Source organism: Semicossyphus pulcher, unplaced genomic scaffold, assembly GCF_022749685.1.
Source record: "Semicossyphus pulcher isolate SPU_LCO1_2020_fin unplaced genomic scaffold, fSemPul1.0.p SCAF_5, whole genome shotgun sequence".
Lineage (NCBI taxonomy): Eukaryota > Metazoa > Chordata > Actinopteri > Labriformes > Labridae > Semicossyphus > Semicossyphus pulcher.
This window is the reverse complement of record NW_027211726.1, coordinates 7,475,455-7,496,279: the sequence shown is the minus strand read 5'-3', so window position 1 is coordinate 7,496,279 and position 20,825 is coordinate 7,475,455. Positions and strand designations below refer to the sequence as shown.

Here is a 20,825-nt window from a genome sequence, read left to right as displayed (position 1 = left end):
TTTCTTCAAGTCTTTTCCTGTTATGCGAGCATTGACATGTTTTTTTTTGTGTGCAGATTCTCATTAAGCCACGTGAGCTGAAACATGTCACATGCAAAGAGCCAGATTTGAATCCATGTCGAGTTATTTACATTTTATCCCAGGGAGGCGGCGGGTTAAACACGCTTAAAACACCAAGCATACAGCAGAGGAAACATGACCACCTGCTGCATAAGTAACTATTACATAACTTAAGAATACATGTGACCAGTGCATTGTTTATTGGGAAAAGAAAGTGCATGCAGGGGAGTCTTTGATCAATGCAAAACAGTTTTATAATATTATCTGAAATGCACGGAAAATGTTAATAAGAGATCCAGCAAAGGAGAGTGTTACAAAAGCATCTGGAAGCACAGTCATCATGTTAAAGAATCCCCATTAAGACATGAGCTACAGAACACTGTAACACAACTGAATGTGCATATTAAGCATTTGATCATTAGAATATAATACAACCAGCAAATAAATCTGTTTAAACCACCACATATTTTAATGATGAGCAGCTCTGCACATCGGACACCCCTCTTGTAGATAAATTATTAGTTTAAGAATGAAATGGATGAGAGAGCGCACCCATGCAGATACTCACATGCTGTTTGGTGGAGAGTTTGAAGTTTTCTGCCGAGGGAAAGAAGCCAAAGTCCTGTGCAGTAAACTCTGCGTGTGTGCGTCAGGGGATTAAACCCTCCTTGGTGCAAGTGGGTGTGCAAGCATGTAGCCAACCATGACATGTCTAAGTTAACTGGTCACTGTCAGGAGTTCTAGAATCATCAATAGCAACATCACATGTTGTGATTTGTAGCTATTTCATTCCCTTTTTTTTTTGCCTTGAAGACATTTGTGTATGAGTGAGATGCGTTCAAGAACCTGCAGAATGTATAATTCTCCTTAAGGGGATCATGTGAGCAGAGGTGGAAATGAGTGTTGTTCAGTTACATAACTACACATTTCATTAGCTGATTTAAAGTAGACACAGTATTACAAAATCCTATGCATTTTATTTTACAACCTTTTGACAGAATTTGACCAATATCCACTTTGAAAAGCTGTTTGAACTGATCATGTTAGGTATCAAATAATAAAAGGAACAGTTCAACATTTTGAGGAACATTTATTCACTTCATTGCAAAGACTTTAAAGAGAAGAACAAAACAACTTCGAATAAGGCCTCAGGAAGTTAGCTTAGCTTAGCTTAGCCTAAAGATGGAAACTTGGCAACAAATATAGTACATTTTCCAAAATGTTCTCATTTTGTATGTTTGCACTTATATATACTCACTATATATATGTATGTATGTATATATGTATATTTTTCGGTGCAATTATTTTCCGTATTTTAATACTGCGATATTCATCCAATTTAAGTTAAATATAGCAAAATGTTACACACCACGTGTGTTTTAAATTCAACTGTACAATTTCATGTGCATTCAAGTGTAGGGTGTAAATAATGTATATATTATTATTATTTTTATTATTACTTTATTTCTTATCATTATTGTTATGTGACTGTCATTGTTTGTATTGACTATTTATCAGTTTTTGTCTTTTTGAGCTGTTGTAACGATAAAAGATTCTCATCTCTTATCTTATACAATTTGTTTTTATTTGTATAACTCAACACTCATTTGTTCTCCCAAATTAATTTGATTTTTAGAATTGTCCAATATTGTACAGTTCATGAAGTGTTCATTTGAGATAATTTTTCTTTTTTTTTTTTACTCTCTCTCTCGAATGATCGTCATGACTTTATAAAGTCATAAGATGTTTTTGCTGCTTGTCACTGAATTCAACTCATGCTCACTTAGTTACACTAAGAAAACAAATTAATGCAGTATATGATTAATCCAGTTGTTTCTATTAAGTGAGGTAATATTCTTGTAGTAAAAAGATCACACTCCACGGTTCCTTAACAATTGAATTAAGAATATTAATGTGCATTGTTTAGGTTTCACAAGTCTCACAGAGAACAGCCAAAACATAAAAGCTTTGATGTTTATTCAACAAATCTTTATTGTTTCAGTAATTTCATAAGTTAACATGATTCATTTGATGTCACATGATGTGTGCACGACAAGCAATAAAAAAAATCACCATGGTCATTACAAAAACAGTTAACCAGTTCAGCGTTCAAACATAAATCAATCAAGTTAAAATCAGCGCAGAAGTGAGTCGATAACATAAATTAGAAAAGCTCAGAACAAAACAGTCAAGGCAACATTAACGGATAATCTTCATCTGTAAAGATCTGAGGAGCTTAGTGTTATGACATCTGATGTAGCAGCATGATTAATAAAACTACCTAACAAGGTATTAGTGCAGATCAAAGACACACATTATTATTCTTCCAAACACTGAGATGACGCAATCCCTTGTTTACCAAAACTGTTCACCTATTCCTGTAAAAGATATTGTTCCCTTACGCTAACAGGACATGACTGTAAATTAGGAATGAAAAAAAACACAATAATGAGCAAATTACATTAAATGTTTGTATAAAGCAACATTTTTCAGGCACAGATCAATTATTTTGGCTTAAAGTGATAATCTCGAAGATTTTCTTGTAAATAAACTAGGGATGCACGATATTATTGGCACGTTATCGGTATCGGCCGATATTGGCTTAAAAATGCCGATATAATTAACCCATAAAATAATGGGCTGCAGCATACTTGATTAAATGCCCGACCTCGGCGCAATGTCCCCGGCGCGAAGAAGACCTGCGTGGCGCAGCGTGATGACATCGTGTGTTTCTACCTGCATGAGAGAGTTAGAAGCCAAAATGTCCGCGGTGTGGAAGTTTTTCAAAGTGTCCGAAAAAAATAGCAAAATTTCTACTTGCAATGACTGCTCAGCTTCGGTGATGCGAGGAGGAGCCAAGGCAAAGTCTTTCAACACTACAAACTTGATTAACCATCTCAAGACCCGTCACCCCGACCATTGTAACAAATGTGATAAGAGTATCACCGTTATACTGTACGCTAATTCCAATACAGAAGACAGTTGATGATCTCTGCAATTAGGTGTGCGGGAAGAAAATATCGGTATCGGTAATCGGCTAAATGAGTTGTAAAATATTGGCCTATCGGATATCGGCAAAAAATCCAATATCGTGCATCCCTAAAATAAACGTTAAGTCACTATCTATAGCCGAATGAGGCAACACAATGGTGATTGAGCCTATGGCCTGCTGATGAAAGCCTTTGCATTTGCAGTATTACAGACTGGGTGGAAAGAAATCTCAATCAGCGCCCAGTTAGTGACGCGTTTTCCATCAGCCAGCAGTGGTTGGTCTGCCAGAGAGGGTAGGCGGAGCTAAGCGGCTGCTTTTCCGGTCTCTGCAAGCGTTGCGAGTAAACAGTAATCTACTATGGCTGAACAAACAAAGAAAAGATGGATGACTACAGATACAACTTCAACAATAAGTGAAAATCCAAAGAAAAAGAAACAAACTCGACGCTCAGATGAAGCAAACAGTCTGAAAAGGAAAGCGACCGTCAGTGAGGAAAATCAAGAGTTACAACCAGAGCCAACCGTGGACGTCACACATGCAGCACTGTCTGGATATCTGGGAAGTGTGCTCCCGCAATTACTGTTTATCGCCACAGGTGCCGCCAAAGAGAACGAAACTGAAATCTTCGAGATTACAACTTTAATATAAGGGAATGTCACTGCACTATAAAAAATGCGTGTCTTTTAGTTACTGCATTACAAATTAAACAGTTTTCATAATACTGACATAAGCAAGATGTGATTGTTTATCTGGCGCTGATGAAACTGTCAATATGATCAGTTTAAGTCATCAATGCTTACATGGATCAAAGGGAAGAGGTAGAAAACATTATTTTTTTTAAATCAATAATAAAAAAAACTGATGAAAAAAACACCACTTGGCTCATTTGAATAAATGAAACTGTAGTTGTTGTGAATATTTCTCATAGATAAGATTCAGGAGCAACAAATGTGGATGAAAAAGTTCATCATTGTGTCCCTGAGGGAATAACGTTGTCATGTGGTCTGTTATAAAGGCAAACACATCCATCAGCAGCTGTTTTCGCTAATGTAAATAACTCGTACTACAGAGATTACTTATAAACCACCACAAGCACTTGTGGTATGACTGCATCATATGCATTTTACATCCCCTTGGCCAATGTGCAGCAACACAATGCTCCCATTATGTGGGAATGTTTTTGCTCTCACAGACTCTGAACCAGCGGAGGATGAGGAGAAAGACGGATATCAAGACCGATCAGGTGCTTCACTCAGGAGCAGAAAAACAGCAATTTCCCAAGACGATTGAAAGAGAACAGTGTCCATAAAAACATAACGTATCTCCCTCCTGTTAACTGCAGTTGTCCACACATTCCTGAGCAGGGGAGAACACGTGATAGATGTTGATCAGAGGGAACATGGTGAGGGCCCCGATGAGGGAGCCGGCCTGGATGGAGATGCCGCACCACAGCAGGGCAGCGTGACCGGCCTCGTGAAGCAAAGTCCCAATGACCACCTTCAGGTAGGAGAAGAAGCCGGTGAAAATGATCCAGGAGATGACCTGTAGGGGGCACAAGAGTGCTGATAAAATCACTGATTTTAGATGTTTTTTCAGATGTTTTTCTAAATACTGTCCATGTGTAGTCATATTTTATTTAATTTGCTTGTGTTTTGTCTATGCGCATGTGTCCACTCGAGCTGCAGAGTTTTGATCTCTCACTGTCGCTGTCGATAACCTATATTCATCTACTTTAAAGCAGCACAGGGCAAAAACAAAGAAGAGAAATCTTTTAAACTTAGGCAGATAGATATTATTTTAATACAGGTCCCCACAACTAATAGTCATAAGAAGATTAAGAAATTGGGTTTTCAGGGTCTTTAAAGGAGCAGTTCGCCCCTGGAGAAAGCCACTGTCAGTCAAAGGTGGTGTTCTCGGTAATCAATAGAATCAATAATATTTGAAATTGGCGCCATAGCTGTGGAGAAAGTTGTGCAAACAGCTCGTGGTTTCGCCCATTCTACATTCCTACAACACCCAGCATGCATTGCGCCCCTCCCTCTGAAAGGAACGGCCCAGCGAGAGACGCTGGAGTGAAATACTACCGTTTTCCAGTCAAGGACATTGATTGCTGCAGGCAACGGCTCCGAGCGGTACAGAATCCGACGGAGAATATACCGGTGGATTGTCTAAAAAATCTTCAGGTCTGCAGTCTACATTTCAAACCTGACGATTTTGAACGAGACATGACATCAGAGGCGGGCATCCTAGATTCAGGAAGTGTAGTTTAGCGAGCTCCCTGGCCTCCGCCAGATGACGCGTTTTACGTAGTCTGGAGGAGGTTTTCTAGGGGCCATTGGAGAAGCAGACAGCGTCCTCCAGAGGCACAGAGTGAAATTGCATTTTTTTCCTACCATAATGGCATTAGCTCCCCATGATAGTAAGATAGGACTGAGGTTGAAAATCGGTGAACTGGCCCTTTAATACTTTTTTCATATAGACTGAAATGTATGTGTAACAAAGAGCATGTAATGGCTTGAAATCATCAAATTTACAATGTTTGTTTATTTTTTATCAACAAGTTCTTTATTTAAATTTAAAGTTTGTCACTTCAAGACTATTCAATTTAGTTCTAACTTGGTGGCTTGTGTTTTGGAAACGTAAAATTTGAGGACCTTGACTTTAATGAACTGCAAAATAAAGTGAATAAAGTTTAGGTAATAAAATTACATTCTGAGTATCCTGTCCATGTATTTTAAATTAAACCCTGCTCTAAAAATATGTCCAAAATGACGAGCAAATTACGTTTGTATAAAGTATTACGAGCAACAAAATCTAAAGGAAAAGTTGAGAAAAACGTTCTTCACTTATTAGTTCAACATTTTTCAGGCACAGAGAAATGACCAAGGAATGTCACTGCATCCATAAAACATTAACTGTTTTACTGTTACTGCATTACAAGTGTTGAACTCACCACTAAAGCCACACCAGCAGGGTTTCCGAGAAGAGGAGGGCAGGGGCTGAGTGCTGCTAACGCCATGAGATAGGAAGCAAATACTCCCCCTACTAAAGACAAGACGCCCAGACCAGCAGAGGACCTGCAAGACAAATAATTGGGCAAATCAAAACCTCTGTTATAAGAATCAGTGGAAACAACTATCAAATACAAAAAAATAATTGTACTAGAAATCTTTGAAAAATTTGTCATCATTCTTTTATTTTCTCACCTCACAACAACAAACATGGCGAGGAAGCAGGCCAGGGGGTTTGCTATGTTGCCGAGGACCACAGAGAGGTGAAAGGTCATGGAGCCATAAGGCAAACAGGAGAAACTCTGCACAGATGGCAGGACCCCATTGGTGAGCGCATTAGAGACAGCGAGCAGGAACAGCAGGTAGATGTTCCGCTGTGTCCAAAATGTCTGAGCAGGTTGTGGTTCCTCCACCTGCACCTGCTCCTCAGACACGGGCGTCGTCCCTCCGTTATGTAGCGGATGTGTTTCCTCGCCGTTTTTGGCCACTGTTGAGTTGTCGTTCTCCTGTGGTAGTGCATCTTTCTGTGGCCCAGTCTGTCTCCGTAATAAAGCCCAGAAACTCGCACATGAGATTGACAGCATGACACACAGGAACCAGAAGAAGTTCTGTGCAGGAAAGTTCTCCTGGAGATACTCTGGCTTCACTGTGCCGTTCACAGTTTTACACTCCAGCTTGCCGACGCCCTGCCCTAAAGCCACAATGCAGGGAAACAAGGCGCTGAAGCCCTGACCGATGAAGAACGTGCGGATATACTCCGGGGGGTAACGGAACATAAAAGGCAGGAAGGTGACGTTGGATGTGCAGCAAACCAAAGACAACAAAAAAGTGAAGAGCAGGAACAGCAGCGACCTTTCTTCTCCAGCTATTATGACGGTGTGCGACCAAAAGATAGCCAAGAGAGCGGATGCTGCCACTGCCAGTATCTGGATGCAGTGGATGACGAGGCGCTCGTTTAAACGTCCTGGAGCGCAGTGATGAGTGATGGTCACCGCTATAGGACCAAGGTTCCCAAACGCTATTAATACTGAGAGATATGCAGGCAGGTTCCATCCTAAAAGAGAGGAAAGACAGTGTTAGTATGTATAAGGCTTTCATCAGTCCTGATTAAATCATGCTTTCTAATTCCTTCACCCCTTATTTTCACCCCTCCTTGTCTCCTCTCTCCTTTGTCCTCCTGCTTGAAACAATCTGAGCGCAGTGGATGGATACATTCCTAAAATGTATCTTGAGGAATGAAGTTTTTTAATTTATATAATGGTCACAATCCTCAACAGCACCTGGACACCTTCGGGTTTCTGGGATCTACAATCTCCCAGAACCTGAAGTGGACCTCCCATGTGCAGGTGATGTACTTCCTGCGTCAGCTCAGGAAGTTCAACCTGTTTTTTTTTAATACCGCCATCATCCAGTCTGTTCTCTGCACGTCCTTCACTGTTTGGTTTGGATCTGCCACCAAACGGGACAGATACAGACTGCAACGGACAATCAGGTCTGCAGAGAGGATTATCGGGGCCGACCTGCAGGTAACATCACTGCAGTACCCTCACACCCGGGTCACAAACTGTTTGAACTTCCCATCCGGCAGGCGTTACAGAACACTGTATGCCAAAACATCCAGACAGAGGAACATTCTACCTTTTGTATATAACAACCTGATTCATAACAATATTTATCTCTGTGACTTTGCACTGATCATTGCACTATTGTCTCCTGTCTATAATAAGTGTATATACTAAATAATGTGTATATATATACACACACACACACAGTATATAGTAGTTTTAGGTTTTTTAGTGTCTAAGTGTCTGTGTTACCTTGTCTAACCTGTCCTTGTTTTAAGTGTAGTACGTCAATTTGTGTTTCTGTACATTGAGAGAAAAATTCCTTGTAGCCTATGTGCCCACATACCAATAAAACTGATTCTGACTCTGATTCTATTATGTCAGTCGTTGAGTAATATTATTTAAGGGTTCCTTCTGGGTTTCCCAAATTAAATCAAATCAAATTTTAAAACTGATCACGTTTTTTTGAGTAAAACCTAAATCTGTAAGTTAGTACAGCTGGCAAATAAATGTAGTAGATTTGGAGTACAAGGTCTCCCTCTGAAATGTCAAAGTACTGTAGAAACATGACTCACTATAAATGGTTCCGTTCAAATTGTACTCACGTGCTGTACTTGAGAAACGTTATTAAATAGCGTTGAGTTATTGTAAAGTATTATTATTATCCACTATTTTATACCCGTTTAAGTTGTATTAAAATGTTTCCTATTATTATTATACGTATTGAATAGTATTTGTTGGCTAGCTCTGGTCATTTAGCAGGAGCTAACATCAATAACGTATAACTGAAGCAACCAAAGCTTGAATAATAAAGCAAAAGGATCAAAAAAGTGTGCCTGTGAATTAACAAAGGCTTGCCTAATAGACCAAAGGCCAGATAAGGTGAACACGGACTCCAGAAAAAGAAGCACTGACCTTCGGGCAGCACGTTGACAACCACCGGGAGCTCGACCCACAGACTGTTGACGGAAATCCAGGAGCCCATGGCGAACAGAGCTATGAGCCCGTGGGTCACCGCTGCACTTCTCCACCAGCTGCCGAACATGGTACCGCTTACCCCGGCTAACAAAAGGAAGAAAATGTGGTGCACCGCTTGACTTTGTTGGGAAAAACACCGACAATGTATTCTTTTACACGCCGCCGTACCGTGAGAATGGTGGACAGACACTTACGCAAAGTTCCCGCCCCTTCGGTTGCATTCACTTGCCCCTCGGAAATTTGTACGTCACAGATAAAGCCCTTCTCGGGAGTTTTTCACTGCTTATGAAACAAACTGAAATCAATTCTGATTTCTCTATATGACCTACAAAAGCAAACCAGACCATCAGCAACCAACAAGACTTATTAAGCTGTATAGTTATTTTTAATGCCTGAAACTGCTGGCGGGGGACAGGTGTCAGACGAAGAGATTAACTGCATGCTGCCTTTGTTTACATTTACCAGGGCTAAAATTTAAAGTGAGTGATACATATGACTGTTAAAGGAAGCAGGATGATTTTTTTGTTGTTGTTAAAAGAACCACTTAAGCACGTACAGGACAAAATCAGCAAAGAGATAAGAGGTACTGCTTTGTCCACAGGGGTTGCCAAAATCAATACAAACCAATAGTTCCTCACAGGAGCTTAAAAAATAGTTCACAACTCTAAATGGGCATCATTTTTGATTGAATACTGTTTTTTCGACAAAAAGCACTGCCTAACATCACGTGAGATGTATTATCTAAATATGACTGATATCTCTTGGCTGAAAAGACAAGTTTGCTTCGGTTTTCCGAAAATCGTGAAGGCACCATCGCTTCAGGCCTCCTCGTGGACCAACGGTTGGATGAGATGGGTGTGTTCGTTTTTCTTCCCGCTGACAACGACTGCGAGTGGCTCATCAGAGACAGTTAACTTAAAACCAAGGTCTTCATCTAAAAATGTAACAATGACATATCTTATTTTGACAATTGTAGTTTGTCACAACAATTTGTTGTGACATATTCGCTTAGATACAACAGCAAAAGTATGTCATAACATCAAATAAAATGGTTGGTTTTCCTCATGAGGATTTGACACATTGACCCCATTAGACCCATTAAGACCCTTTTTCATTACTGCCTACCTATCTTCTACCCCATAGCCCCTACCAGACAAAGCCTTTATAAGCACAAACTCATTGACACTGCTGATGCCTGTGATGCAACCTCAAATGCGAAATCTAAGAAACACGAGGATTATTATGTGACAGACGAAAACAAAAAGCTGATTGATGCTGGAAAAAACAGTCATGAACTTGAACTTAAACAAGGTTGATTTTGAAAAACTTAACTCTTTTTTTGCAGCTTGTCATAGAGTTTAAAAAGTAATTGACAAAATATAAGGAAAGATGTTTATTCTATCAGCAGCAAATATAACATCTTTTACGTCAGCAATGGTTATTGCTATGTGCATGATTACAATGGGTACAATCTCAAATAAAAAAAGTGTTTCTTTTCAACAAAAACAAAGTTAACTCTCTAGAAAAGTAGTATAATACACCATGATGCAATTTAGGAAGTTATGTCAAAGGTATAAGAGCCACAAAATCAAACCGTGTCAATTTCACAATTGGAAATAAAAATATAGTACGTAACAAACATGTGACAGCTGCATCTGGCATAAACAGAATCATACATAATATTGTATTTGTGTTGAAGTATTTAGGTCATTGTGTGTATTTCTGCTTGGTTTGTAAATATAAAGTCATATGAGAAAATCAGGTTAACCCAAGTTTCTCCCCCATTCATTCCAAGTCTTTATCAACCTCTTTTTTTCTCATATTCAGATGTTTTAGATGCACTTAAGTCTCTCATACTTGGCTGCCCTCACTCTGATGAGTTGCAGCATCCACTGTGTTGTGAGGCACAGGCTTTGCTCTGGTCTTTTTAGGCGCCCAAACAAGCGAGTACCCGGGTTTCACACGTGGGAGGACCATCTTCAGCTTCAACGCCATGTTTGTGCTGTAATCGTAAACACAATCCAGGTTGGGGTCTGGGTTGTTCAGGATCATTTTCTGGTACACTAACTCACAGCGGATTCCTTCCCGTTTGTCAGCTCGTGATTTTCCATCAAAACGAAGCAGCATTTTGTCAACATCCTGCTGCGTCTTGCACGGCCCTCCGTTACTGGTCACTGTAGCTATGATGTAATCCCTATCATTGTTCTCCTCAACCTCTTCTTTTTCTGATTTTATTTTGTAACTTTTCTTTCTAGCTTGCCAAACAGAAGCTTCCTCTGCACTGTGATCTGACTGCTCAGATCGCTCATTTTCTTCCTGAGAGCTACCTGATGAGAAGTTCTTGCTTGAGGAGTGTTTGGATGACTTGTCTGGCTTCTCCTTCTTGCAAGGGCTTTCTTTGCTAAAGGGATACTCCGCCATCAGGACGGAGAATGTGCAACTTACCAGCTGCAAGCTCAAATCTGGTGAAGGGACCTGAGCACATTTTCCCCCAGGCAGGAAATCCCTCAGGTGTTCGTCAGTGACAGCAGCAATCGCCTTTACCATCCTCTTTAAGCACGCTCTGATTAAGTCCCTGTTTGTGTGCCACTGACCACAGTAATGAAACACTCCACTGAAGGTTTTCTCCTGCAATGGGAACTGCTGGAAAACATTTGTGGCACCTTCAGGCTCCAGAAGGGTTGCAGGATCTTTGGACCAGTCAAGGAACTTTTGGTAGAGACAAAGTATGTAGTGGCTGAAGAGCGAGTACTCCCCTCCGCTTTTCAGAAGCTGCCAGTAAGGGCCGAGGATTTTGCAGTAAACGATGGCAAGAACACACACGAAGCTCTGTATCATTGAATCATTAGCATCAGCGCTGACACTCTCCAGAACAATGTTTGGACACTTGTCGTCGTCCAATGACAGCAAATCAGAGAAGAAGAGGGCGATCTCTTTGTGATGGTGAATAAGTCCTGCTGCAGCCTCAAAGTAGTCGTATCGGTTTAAAGGATTCAATGCCAGTCTGGTTGGATTATTCTTTTCCATGCAGAAAGCTACCCAGTGCTTTCTGTAGTTTTGCGTATCAGGGGAGCGAGGGCTCAAGATATCACAAGCCATGTGAATGTAGCGTGCAGTGGCACTTTCTGACATATTCATAAAGTTACTAAATTTTGGAAGCTTGTCCCGGCCTAGTTTCTCTCCCGTTGACAGCATGATCTCTTTTTCAAAGATCATAATCTGCTGCTCGATGGCGTCCTGCACGTCAACAAGGAAATGGGCGTTGTAGTTCAAAAACACCACAGGAGAGGCGACTGAAACATCACCACAGAGTGAGTCGAGTGTTTTCTCAAACTCTGCCATGGCTGGATGCTCTTTGCATGTCAGAGTGTACTGATTTTTGAGGAGATCTAAGGAAATTTGCTTGCATGCTGCGGTTTTCCCGCCGTACATACTCGACAGCTTTTGGACGGACAGCATTGCAATGTCAAGCAGAGTCGGGGCCTCTCTTTTTTGATCTGAGGTTTCCTCTCCGCTCTCGGCTGCATCCGAGTCCTCATCACTCTCCTCACTTTCAGAGACATATTCTTTCAGTATCAATTTCTTAAAAACTCCTCTGTTCATCTCAGACCCCTCGTCTGGCATGATTTCATAGTTCTCATTTTCCTCCTTGATTGCGACTTTTTCTGAATATATTCTGTCCTCTCTCCTCATGCGTTTCTTCACAATGAATTTAGGTTTTTTTTCCTTCACCAGTTCAAAAGGACTTTGAAGGAGATTTTCCATCGCTGCATTCCTCCTGTGACTTCTTGTTTCATTATTGCGGCAGTGAGTCTGTAACTTTTTGATCCTGGGTTTAAGGGCTGCATATGCACTCTGAATATTCCCATTCGTACAGAACTCTGGGTTGAAGTTTGTAAGCCAAGGAACAATTACAACAGGCGAAATTTTCTCCCTAGTGACAAAGTTGCTCAATTCCAGAATCAATCCGTTTGTAACTTCAATTGACTGTGCTCGCTCTGAAAAACCCCTCATTTCCAGAAGATGTTCTCGTTCAATTCCGATGCTGTCACATATTGGCCCAACAAAGCTGAAGTTGACGTCTGATTCCAGGAAGGTTAATCTCGCATTACTTCCCAGACTCAAAGTTGTTGCGATGCCTCTTTCAATCAAGCGCCGAAAGTCAGCTGATTGATGACGGGGGAAGATTTTCTTGAGCCAGTCTACAGTGACAATCCACGGAAAGTTATTGTCCTCTCTCAACAGTCCTACTTGAATCAAAACTCTGTTCTTGCATGGTGCTATGTCAAGCTCTAATCCTTCTCCCGACTGAGCACCAATGAAGTCTGCAACAAGCTTCCAATAGTACTCATCCCCTGAAAAATAGAAAAGTAAGCAAGTGAGCAGAAAAGTGATGCTTGGCAAAGACAAAGTTTAAACTTTAATTGAATGGATGGGTGGAGGTGGGGACTGTGCTGGATTATATCTATTTGTTCAGGCAACACATGGTTACACAAGAAGTCTGTATGTGGAAAATGTTAAAGAAATACAAAGATGCTCCAAAAATTTGTTATAAAATTATTTTATAAATATATATGAAAAAAAACATGTAGTCACTATAAAAACAGCTTTACAATGTGGCAGTTTTACTTACTCAGATTAGCTTCGGTAACAGCCGCTTTACCAGAGAGGGAGAAATCTTCATACTCCTCCATTGTGTGCTGATTTAAAAGAGAGACGCTGTTGAAAAGTTTCAATTTCCTGCATGTGGAGGCGTGACCACTCTAAGTAGAAGGTGAAGGTAAACAGCAACAGATAAAGCTTGAACTGATTATTATGAAATTTCTACCATCACATTTATAACTTTGACTGTTTTCCATGTGTTAAAGTTAATTGCAGCTTGATTTATATCAGTTAAAAATGGATAGTCAATTCCTTAAAGCAAAGAAAACATATCTAGACACAAATCACAAAGACAATAATTAAATAATTTTCAGTCAGTGTTTTATGTAGTAAAATAATGTCACTCTCAGTGTTGTCCTGAAAGATGCACTCCTGCAGAAAAATGCCTCCCCTTGGCATCAGCATGCGCAAAGACACAGTATAAAAAGCCACAAAAGAAAATAAAAATGTTTTTAAACATTTTTCTATTTAGTAAGATGTCATTTTAATAAACTATAATTATCTAATTGCTGAAGCTAGTTTTGTCTAATGGATTGAAAGCTTAGGTGTTAATGTTTAATTGTATAATAATTGTATAACCTCATTGACAGTCCACCCTTGTGTTAAAAACAGTGTGGACAATATATCAAAAACATATATTAAAAATGCCTCTAATCATCAAAAGTTTCATACATTTAAATTAACAACTTTTTAGAAAACAGTTTGAATAAAACAAACATTATAAACCTCGTGCAGGTAGGGTTTATTAAAGGGCCGTTACCTCCACACCACCAACATACCACCCCTGAATATTCACATGCAAAATAAATATACTTCTTTTCAGTCTTTTCCATAAAATTCAGATATTCACAACAATTAATTGAACTGTCTCTAAGAACAGGTATAACCTTTTCGAATAAAAGCATTAACGCTATATCTGCAAATGAGTGCTAATCTGCACAACTTTTGCATGCTAATGTTAGCCTTGTGTTAGCACCAACTTAACCTGCATTTAACTCAGCATACTAAAATGCAATAACAACAGAGCAAACGAGCTAGGCTGTATGCTCTGAAACTTCCGAAGAATTTCAAATGTACAAGCAGTAAAGGCTCCGTTTAAAGATATTTGTTCTTACCAAGAAACCACACTACAGACCACCACACCATCACATTCGCTCCTTCTCAGCTTCACAACACACGAGAGCGTCAACACAGTGGGCTGTTCAGTGATTGGATAGTTTTACAAAAGGAGGGCTATTGACGAGTTCTCCACCAATCACAGTGAAGGTTTGAAATGCATTATGGGTTTGCTAGGCTATAGGAGGTTGCTAGCCGTTTACAGGAACTAGAAGCAGGTAATGTAAAATAGCAACACAGAGTACAAATTACTACATTTTTAGTCCAGAAACCGTTTCTGTTTATTGGTTTTCTTGTCAACGTACCTTCAGTTGATATGAAATCGTTCTATTACCTTATGTTGCATGGCTTACTGACTTCTTCATTGTAATGTTAGTTTAATTAAGTCGAACAACCAGTGTGATTGATTGAAAATAAGCTAACAATTAAGCGTCTCCTCGTATGCTATTATGAGTGAAAGGTTTAATTTCATTTGACGCCACCGAAACCGTTGTTGTTTTATTCATATGTATAGTTTGGTGGCGTTTTACTTATTTCATTGATGGATGTGACTGGCATACTGCTTGGTTCTCCATTTACACACAATCGCAGATGCGCACGCAGCTCTAAGAGAAAACAAATAAAAAAAATTAAATTAGTCTGTGAGAGGTAAAAAATAAAATGTCGGAAAACCTCAATATTTTCTAAAGCTTTTTTAACAGGCTTCGTGTTTCTTTTTCCCAGAATGGTCAGCACAACTTGGGAACAAAATGATACCCCTCACCCTCAATACTGGTAGATTATATGTTATCACAATCGTGTAAATATATTACCAACATATGATGTGATGTATTGTTGTTTGTGTGTTTTTCATTCTAAGTAAGCCATGCATTTTCCAACCAAAGCCATTTGTCTTTCACTTCCATCACTCTACAAGTGGATGGTTCTGTCCTGAGAATTTAAACAGCTTAAACTGGATTAGACAAGATTTTAGAAATGCACGATATTGCTCTATCTCTTGTAGCTCTAACTGAGAAATCTTTGCTTTTTGTGTTTCTTACAAAATACTTTTAAATAAAACTGGTATTGAAATGTGACATCAGAATGAGATTCAACTGCCTAAAAATATCCACAACTGTGCTCTGATATACTGTAAATAAGACACTGGATACGATTGTGATCTCATGAGTTGTATTTCCTCAAGTTCACTGCATAATAATAATAATACTTTCTTTTGTATAGCCGGTTTCAAAACGGGTAACAAAGTGCTTCACAACAGACAATAAAAGCAGACAGATAAATAAAATTAATGAAAAAAAAGATAAAATACAATGCAATAAAAAAGACAATACAATGAATTAAAATAACATCACAGAGTAAAAGCTTTTTTTGTAAAGGTATGTCTTAAGTAGTGAGATGAAACAGGGCACTGACTCCCCGATTCTGATCTCCTCTGGCAGGTTGCTCCAAAGTCTGGGGACTCTGACAGCAAAAGCTCCATCACATTTTATTTTCAGCCTAGACCTATGAAAGGCCAGCAAAGCACTATTAGACTGCCTACTGGCTGATAGGGGGATAAAAGGTCAGAAATATAGGGAGGGGCTAGCCTGTGTTTAAATGAATCTTAAAATCATTTCTAAAATCAACATGACATTTTCATACAAACATATGTAGTAACAACACCTTCCTCTGATTCTCTTTCCAGATGCTGATCAGCCAGTAACTGATTTTAATGGAACAAAGCTTGTTATAAACTTGGCTAGTTAGTAATGCGCAATGGAGTCCTCTGAAACAGAGCCTTTAACCCCCGGGGAAAGGAGAGAAGACGCCGCACCAAGCACATCAAATACTTCAGGTCAAGGAGACGATGAACCAAAGCCAAAGAAAGCATCTTTGAAGCGAACCGCTGGTGAGCCTGCAAATGCAAAATCCAAGAAGAGAAAAAAGGTCAGGGTCTCCCGGCCAGCCCCGCTTGGCTACACAGTGGAACAAGGGGAAGATATGCTTCTTGTCATATCCAGTACTACTTCTCAGTATGATGGTTCAGCCTGGACTCCCCCGAAGAAGGCGAAAAAGAAGAAAAAGCTAACTAAAGCAAAAATAAAAGCTGTTCAGAGTAAGAGGAAGAAGACAGCCTCTGTAAAGCCTAAACTGGTGGTTATGCCAGTTGCCAAGGAAAAAGAGGACACTACTTTATTTGTACCACCAGAAGCAACAGACCACAGATGGGGTCAAAGCGTTCCTGAGGAGGTGCTCATTAATATTTTTCAGATGGTGGTCGTCCAAGATGGTGCTGTACCATTTCTATGCAGGTAATCAACACAGCTGTGATTAGCAAACACTTAAAAATCCCAGATGTATACTGTGATCTGACTGAGATACAACTTACAAGGCAGTGAGGTAAATGATATATGATCGTGCCACGTTATTTTTATTACTATGTTATATTTATAAAATTGTGATCAAACACTTGCGAATTCTATACGTACATGGGAAAATGTTTTGTCTGTTTAAATGCACATTTCATCACATTGAAAATCAATTTCATTATTTCACATGATTCTGTTTATAGACCAACTGTCCAAAACCCAGTTATAGTCAATAAATCCCAAATCCTGTTTTTGTCTGTGTTTTTGCTGTAGGGTCGGGAGAGTTTGTCGCCTGTGGAACGCTGCTGCTTCCAGTCCGGTCCTGTGGAGAAAGGTGACTATAGGTCACTTCTGGATTGCACCGGGGAAAAGCCAGCTCCCTAAAACTGAGAGGAGGATCCGGGACACTTTTACCTGGCTGTCACAATACAGGTCTGAATTGTAGCTTTTATCACAACATATACATTATGTGAGCTATTAGTTAGTTTGTGCTTAGATATTCTGTATGTTTAATATCAATGTTGTTGGAAATTAAATGGGTAAACTTTTTTCTTGTCTTTTAGATTCTCCCAGCTACGAGACTTCTCTCTCTATCACTGGAAAAACAATGTCAGCTATGCAGTTCAGGTCAGTCACGACATTTCTTATATTTTAACTGTTCTTTTATAAACTCATGGATTGAAAGGATTAGCTAAGTAATCAACCAAACTGAAAAACCAGGCAACTCTTTGGATTGTTAATCATTTTTAATATTTTCATTACAAATGACAAATATTGATTTAAGGTCCTCGAGTGATCCCTTGATTGTATTCTTGTCAAATATGACCCTCAAGTCAAAACAATATTTTTAGATGTGTCACAAAAAGCAATTTGAATACATTTACCTTTGACTTTGTGAAATTTTCATAAACAAAACCAGAAGAATTTTAAAAGCTGAATCCATAATGAAAGCAATTGTGAGTCTAATCCTAATAGGTGACTTGAGGAGTAAAAAAAGACATCTAAGTAACTACTAAAATATATGTTGAAGAAGGAGTCATCTTAAGGCCCTTTTTGTCACCAAATATTGCCTGATGAGTTATTGCTCTGAATCCAACATGTTTTGTATTTACCTATTTTTTCTTGTTTTGTGTGTTGTGATCAAATGTAGGCTGTGTCGCAGCACTGCCCCCACCTTCGTTCCCTCACGCTCTCCTACTGCACAGACCTGACAGTGCAGGCCTTCCACAGCCTCGGTGTGCACAGCCGGTCTCTGCAGAGCATAAATCTTCAGTACTCAGAGGTACATCCAGAAGCATGTTCAGTAGACATTCTTTGTAGAAAATGTTGTAGCATTAAGTTTAAAAGAACATGTTTATTGGTGGTGATTTCATGACATGACGTGATTTTTCATCCACCAGTCAACCTTTATTTATAGAGAACGGACCAATAAGTGCAATTCACTTTTTTTTAATGAGTGTGCACATGACAATGAAAGCAAAGAGAAAAATTAAACAGTTACACAAAAATAACACTCTGTCAATCCTGCAAAAGAAGAAGAAGGATAAGTTAAAATAGGTTCTCTAAATTAAGGCTAATGATTGTCCCATTTGATACACCTTTCACAGCCAGTTATCTCCAGCAGGTGTTGTTTTCCCCTTTGCTTGTTTACATGTCCGATTTAAGACTTGAAAACCTGTTTTTGCTGTAGTTTCAGGTTGAGGGTCTCCTGGAGTACCTTGAAAAACATGGAAGCCAGATGAAGCAAATTCTGTTCACTCATGGACTAAAGCATGACAGAGCTCTGGCTGCCATCGCTGTGAGCCCCGCCCTCTTATTTTTCTTCATATGTTTTATAAATGTTACTGTGTGCAGAGTTAATGCTTCAGACCATGGATTAACCTTGTAAACTCAACATGTTGTATCTGTGTTTCAGAGGGGACTCTGTCCTGATTTGGAGCTGTTAGAGGTCAACACAAAGCTCGACAGCAAAGACTGTGAACTTTCTATTAACATCCAGGCACTACAGATGGCATGCCCTAAACTCAAGGTAAAAAGATAAGCCCACAGTTTAATGAATTGTAAAACTTTGAGATCTGAAACAATTAATTCCTTTGTAGACGGACAGAAAATCAATTTCCAATGTTTTATTATTTGATTAATTGTTTCAGTTATTTTTTAAGCATATTTAAATAAAAATTATTTTGTTTTCTTTCTCAAATAAAACACTTTGAACTTTGAGTTTTTAACTATTGGTAAGATGAAACAATGAATTATGATAAAATATAATTAGCTGAATTGATAAAAAAAATATAAAAATATATTCATTAATTGCACCACTAAATTCTCTTGTCTACTGCCAGCTATTCATTTTGTTTGGCTTGTTATGCGTCAGTGTGTAATGAATCTATATACTGTATATTTTCATTGATTTATTCTACATCTATTGTACCTCCCATCAGACCTTTCGGATGCTGAATGTCAGACCTCTGCATAAAACAATGCGTAATGGTGCCGAGTCATCATCGGGTTTCCCATTACTGGAGGAGCTTTGTATCGCGACCACGTCCTTTTCCTACATGACCGACAAAGATTTGTGGGACATTCTGTTTGGCTCCCCCAGGCTGCGGGTGCTGGACCTTCGAGGCTGTTCGCGAATCACGCCAGCCGGTCTCGCATCTCTGCCCTGTCTTGGTAGGACTTTCTTACAACATATGTTTGACTTTGGTTAACTTTATTAACTTAATTATGATTTCAAAATGGGACCATGTTTTTGGAACTATATTAAAGTGTTTTTATTTCTTTTTTAATAAACATGGCCCAAAAATCCTTAGACAATGACATTTGTATGTGGCTCTGTTTTATTATACTTAATGCGCTTTATCAAAGGTATTGTAATTGTTTTGAATTCACTAATGTAATACCCAGCTGTGTACATATAAAAGTGATTCAGTGCTACCTTTTTCTTGTGTGTGTTTTTGGCAGAGCTTGAGTGTCTGTTCTGGGGACAGTATTTCAGCAGCAATGTTGGGATGTTATCACCTAAAAAGGGGCTTCACATGGTAACCGAGAAATGGAGTCGAACACTGCAACAGCTGGACATTGCAAATCATCTTTTCACTGAAGAGGAGTTGGAGATAGCAGTGAGTTACCTTTCGTCAGGTGCAGATACCCTGCGTTCACTCAACCTGAGTGGGACCAGGATTTCACCATCTGCCCTCAGGTATTCAATGCATAGTAACTTTACCAAACAGAACTCAGTATGAATCAGTTATTCACATTTTTAAAATCTAATTTCCGGTGGATTCACAAGAACAAAAAACTGTATTTGTAATTTATTTTGCAGGTCAGTGATTGGCCAAATGACTTCTCTCAGCTACCTCAACCTTTCATCCTGCCGTTATCTTCCAAGAGGACTGAAGAGAATTTATCGTGGTCAAGAAGAAATTCACCAACTACTGGACAAATTGGAGTAGTCCTCTTATTTGTTTGTTTCCAGGAAAGCTGAACTGTGCTTATGCCTCTTTGTGAATGTCCTTAAGCATGCCTCTTTGTGGATTATGTTTTTTAAGTAATGTGGATATCTTTTTATTTTAAGTGTTTTTTGTAACATTTGTTTTACATGATTACTGTTCACACAAAAAGATCTTTCATGTACTGTAAAGCACTCCTTAATGTTGCAAGAAAGCAGAAACTGAGGATATGGTATCCAGAGAGAAAATGTGTTGCTGCTCTATTGATGTCAGTTAACAATCAGTAAGATCTTGAAGATGACACAAACATGTTGGACTTCATTTATATGAATCACCTCTGTTGTTAACCTACAGAGACAATTTAGAAGTGTATATCAGGATTTCTTAAAGGTCATTTTTGTAATTCTTTTCCACCAAGTAACAATAATTCTGGACAAATGTCAAATATTTGCAATTAAAATGAATTTATCATGCTACGATAAAGTTGGTTTATTTCTTTCCACCAGAGGGTGCTGTCCTTTTAATGTTGAATTATGGGTGCCTCAAGAACTGTAAACGTTATACAAACCATGTGAAGACTCTGCATTATATTTAGTTGAACAGTATGTGTTGTATTGGGCTAATACATCATCATCAACGTC

General features: G+C 39.1%; 3 protein-coding genes across 4 annotated transcripts; 1 reads left to right on the top strand and 2 right to left on the bottom strand.

The window, feature by feature from the left end:
- Positions 1-4,384: 4,384 nt before the first annotated feature.
- On the bottom strand, positions 4,385-8,673 carry slc52a2 (solute carrier family 52 member 2). The gene is made up of 4 exons (XM_069681700.1): positions 8,544-8,673; positions 6,259-7,117; positions 6,006-6,129; positions 4,385-4,594 (listed from the first exon to the last, which is right to left on the bottom strand). Exons 1-4 carry the CDS (start codon positions 8,671-8,673, stop codon positions 4,385-4,387), a joined length of 1,323 nt encoding a protein of 440 aa, XP_069537801.1.
- Positions 8,674-9,995: 1,322 nt separating this feature from the next.
- On the bottom strand, positions 9,996-14,423 carry LOC138609066 (uncharacterized). Of its 2 annotated transcripts, none has more exons than XM_069681681.1 (3): positions 14,384-14,423; positions 13,240-13,369; positions 9,996-12,961 (listed from the first exon to the last, which is right to left on the bottom strand). In XM_069681681.1, the coding sequence occupies exons 2-3, from the start codon at positions 13,298-13,300 to the stop codon at positions 10,458-10,460; spliced, it is 2,565 nt and encodes an 854-aa protein (XP_069537782.1). In that variant the 5' UTR covers positions 13,301-13,369; positions 14,384-14,423; the 3' UTR covers positions 9,996-10,457. The 2 variants fall into 2 exon arrangements, with proteins under 2 accessions (XP_069537782.1, XP_069537781.1); XM_069681680.1 differs by having other exon boundaries at positions 13,240-13,306; positions 14,384-14,417.
- Positions 14,424-16,074: 1,651 nt separating this feature from the next.
- fbxl6 (F-box and leucine-rich repeat protein 6) lies at positions 16,075-20,722 on the top strand. Its single transcript, XM_069681785.1, has 9 exons — positions 16,075-16,675; positions 17,006-17,164; positions 17,296-17,359; positions 17,883-18,014; positions 18,423-18,530; positions 18,648-18,761; positions 19,174-19,405; positions 19,697-19,934; positions 20,058-20,722. Exons 1-9 carry the CDS (start codon positions 16,140-16,142, stop codon positions 20,185-20,187), a joined length of 1,713 nt encoding a protein of 570 aa, XP_069537886.1. The 5' UTR covers positions 16,075-16,139; the 3' UTR covers positions 20,188-20,722.
- The last annotated feature ends 103 nt before the right edge of the window (positions 20,723-20,825 follow it).

Bases quoted from the DNA above. Each gene is read 5' to 3' on its own strand.
- slc52a2 (XM_069681700.1), bottom strand. From the start codon at position 8,673: ATGTTCGGCAGCTGGTGGAGAAGTGCAGCGGTGACCCACGGGCTCATA. The intron at 7,118-8,543 runs GTCAGTGCTTCT...CCTCTCTTTTAG, and splicing joins TGTCAACGTGCTGCCCGAAG to GATGGAACCTGCCTGCATAT. The intron at 4,595-6,005 runs GTGAGTTCAACA...TGCCCCCTACAG, and splicing joins CTGCTGGTGTGGCTTTAGTG to GTCATCTCCTGGATCATTTT.
- LOC138609066 (XM_069681681.1), bottom strand. From the start codon at position 13,300: ATGGAGGAGTATGAAGATTTCTCCCTCTCTGGTAAAGCGGCTGTTACC. The intron at 12,962-13,239 runs GTAAGTAAAACT...TCTATTTTTCAG, and splicing joins TGTTACCGAAGCTAATCTGA to GGGATGAGTACTATTGGAAG.
- fbxl6 (XM_069681785.1), top strand. From the start codon at position 16,140: ATGGAGTCCTCTGAAACAGAGCCTTTAACCCCCGGGGAAAGGAGAGAA. The intron at 18,015-18,422 runs GTACATCCAGAA...TTTTTGCTGTAG, and splicing joins TAAATCTTCAGTACTCAGAG to TTTCAGGTTGAGGGTCTCCT. The intron at 18,762-19,173 runs GTAAAAAGATAA...ACCTCCCATCAG, and splicing joins TGGCATGCCCTAAACTCAAG to ACCTTTCGGATGCTGAATGT.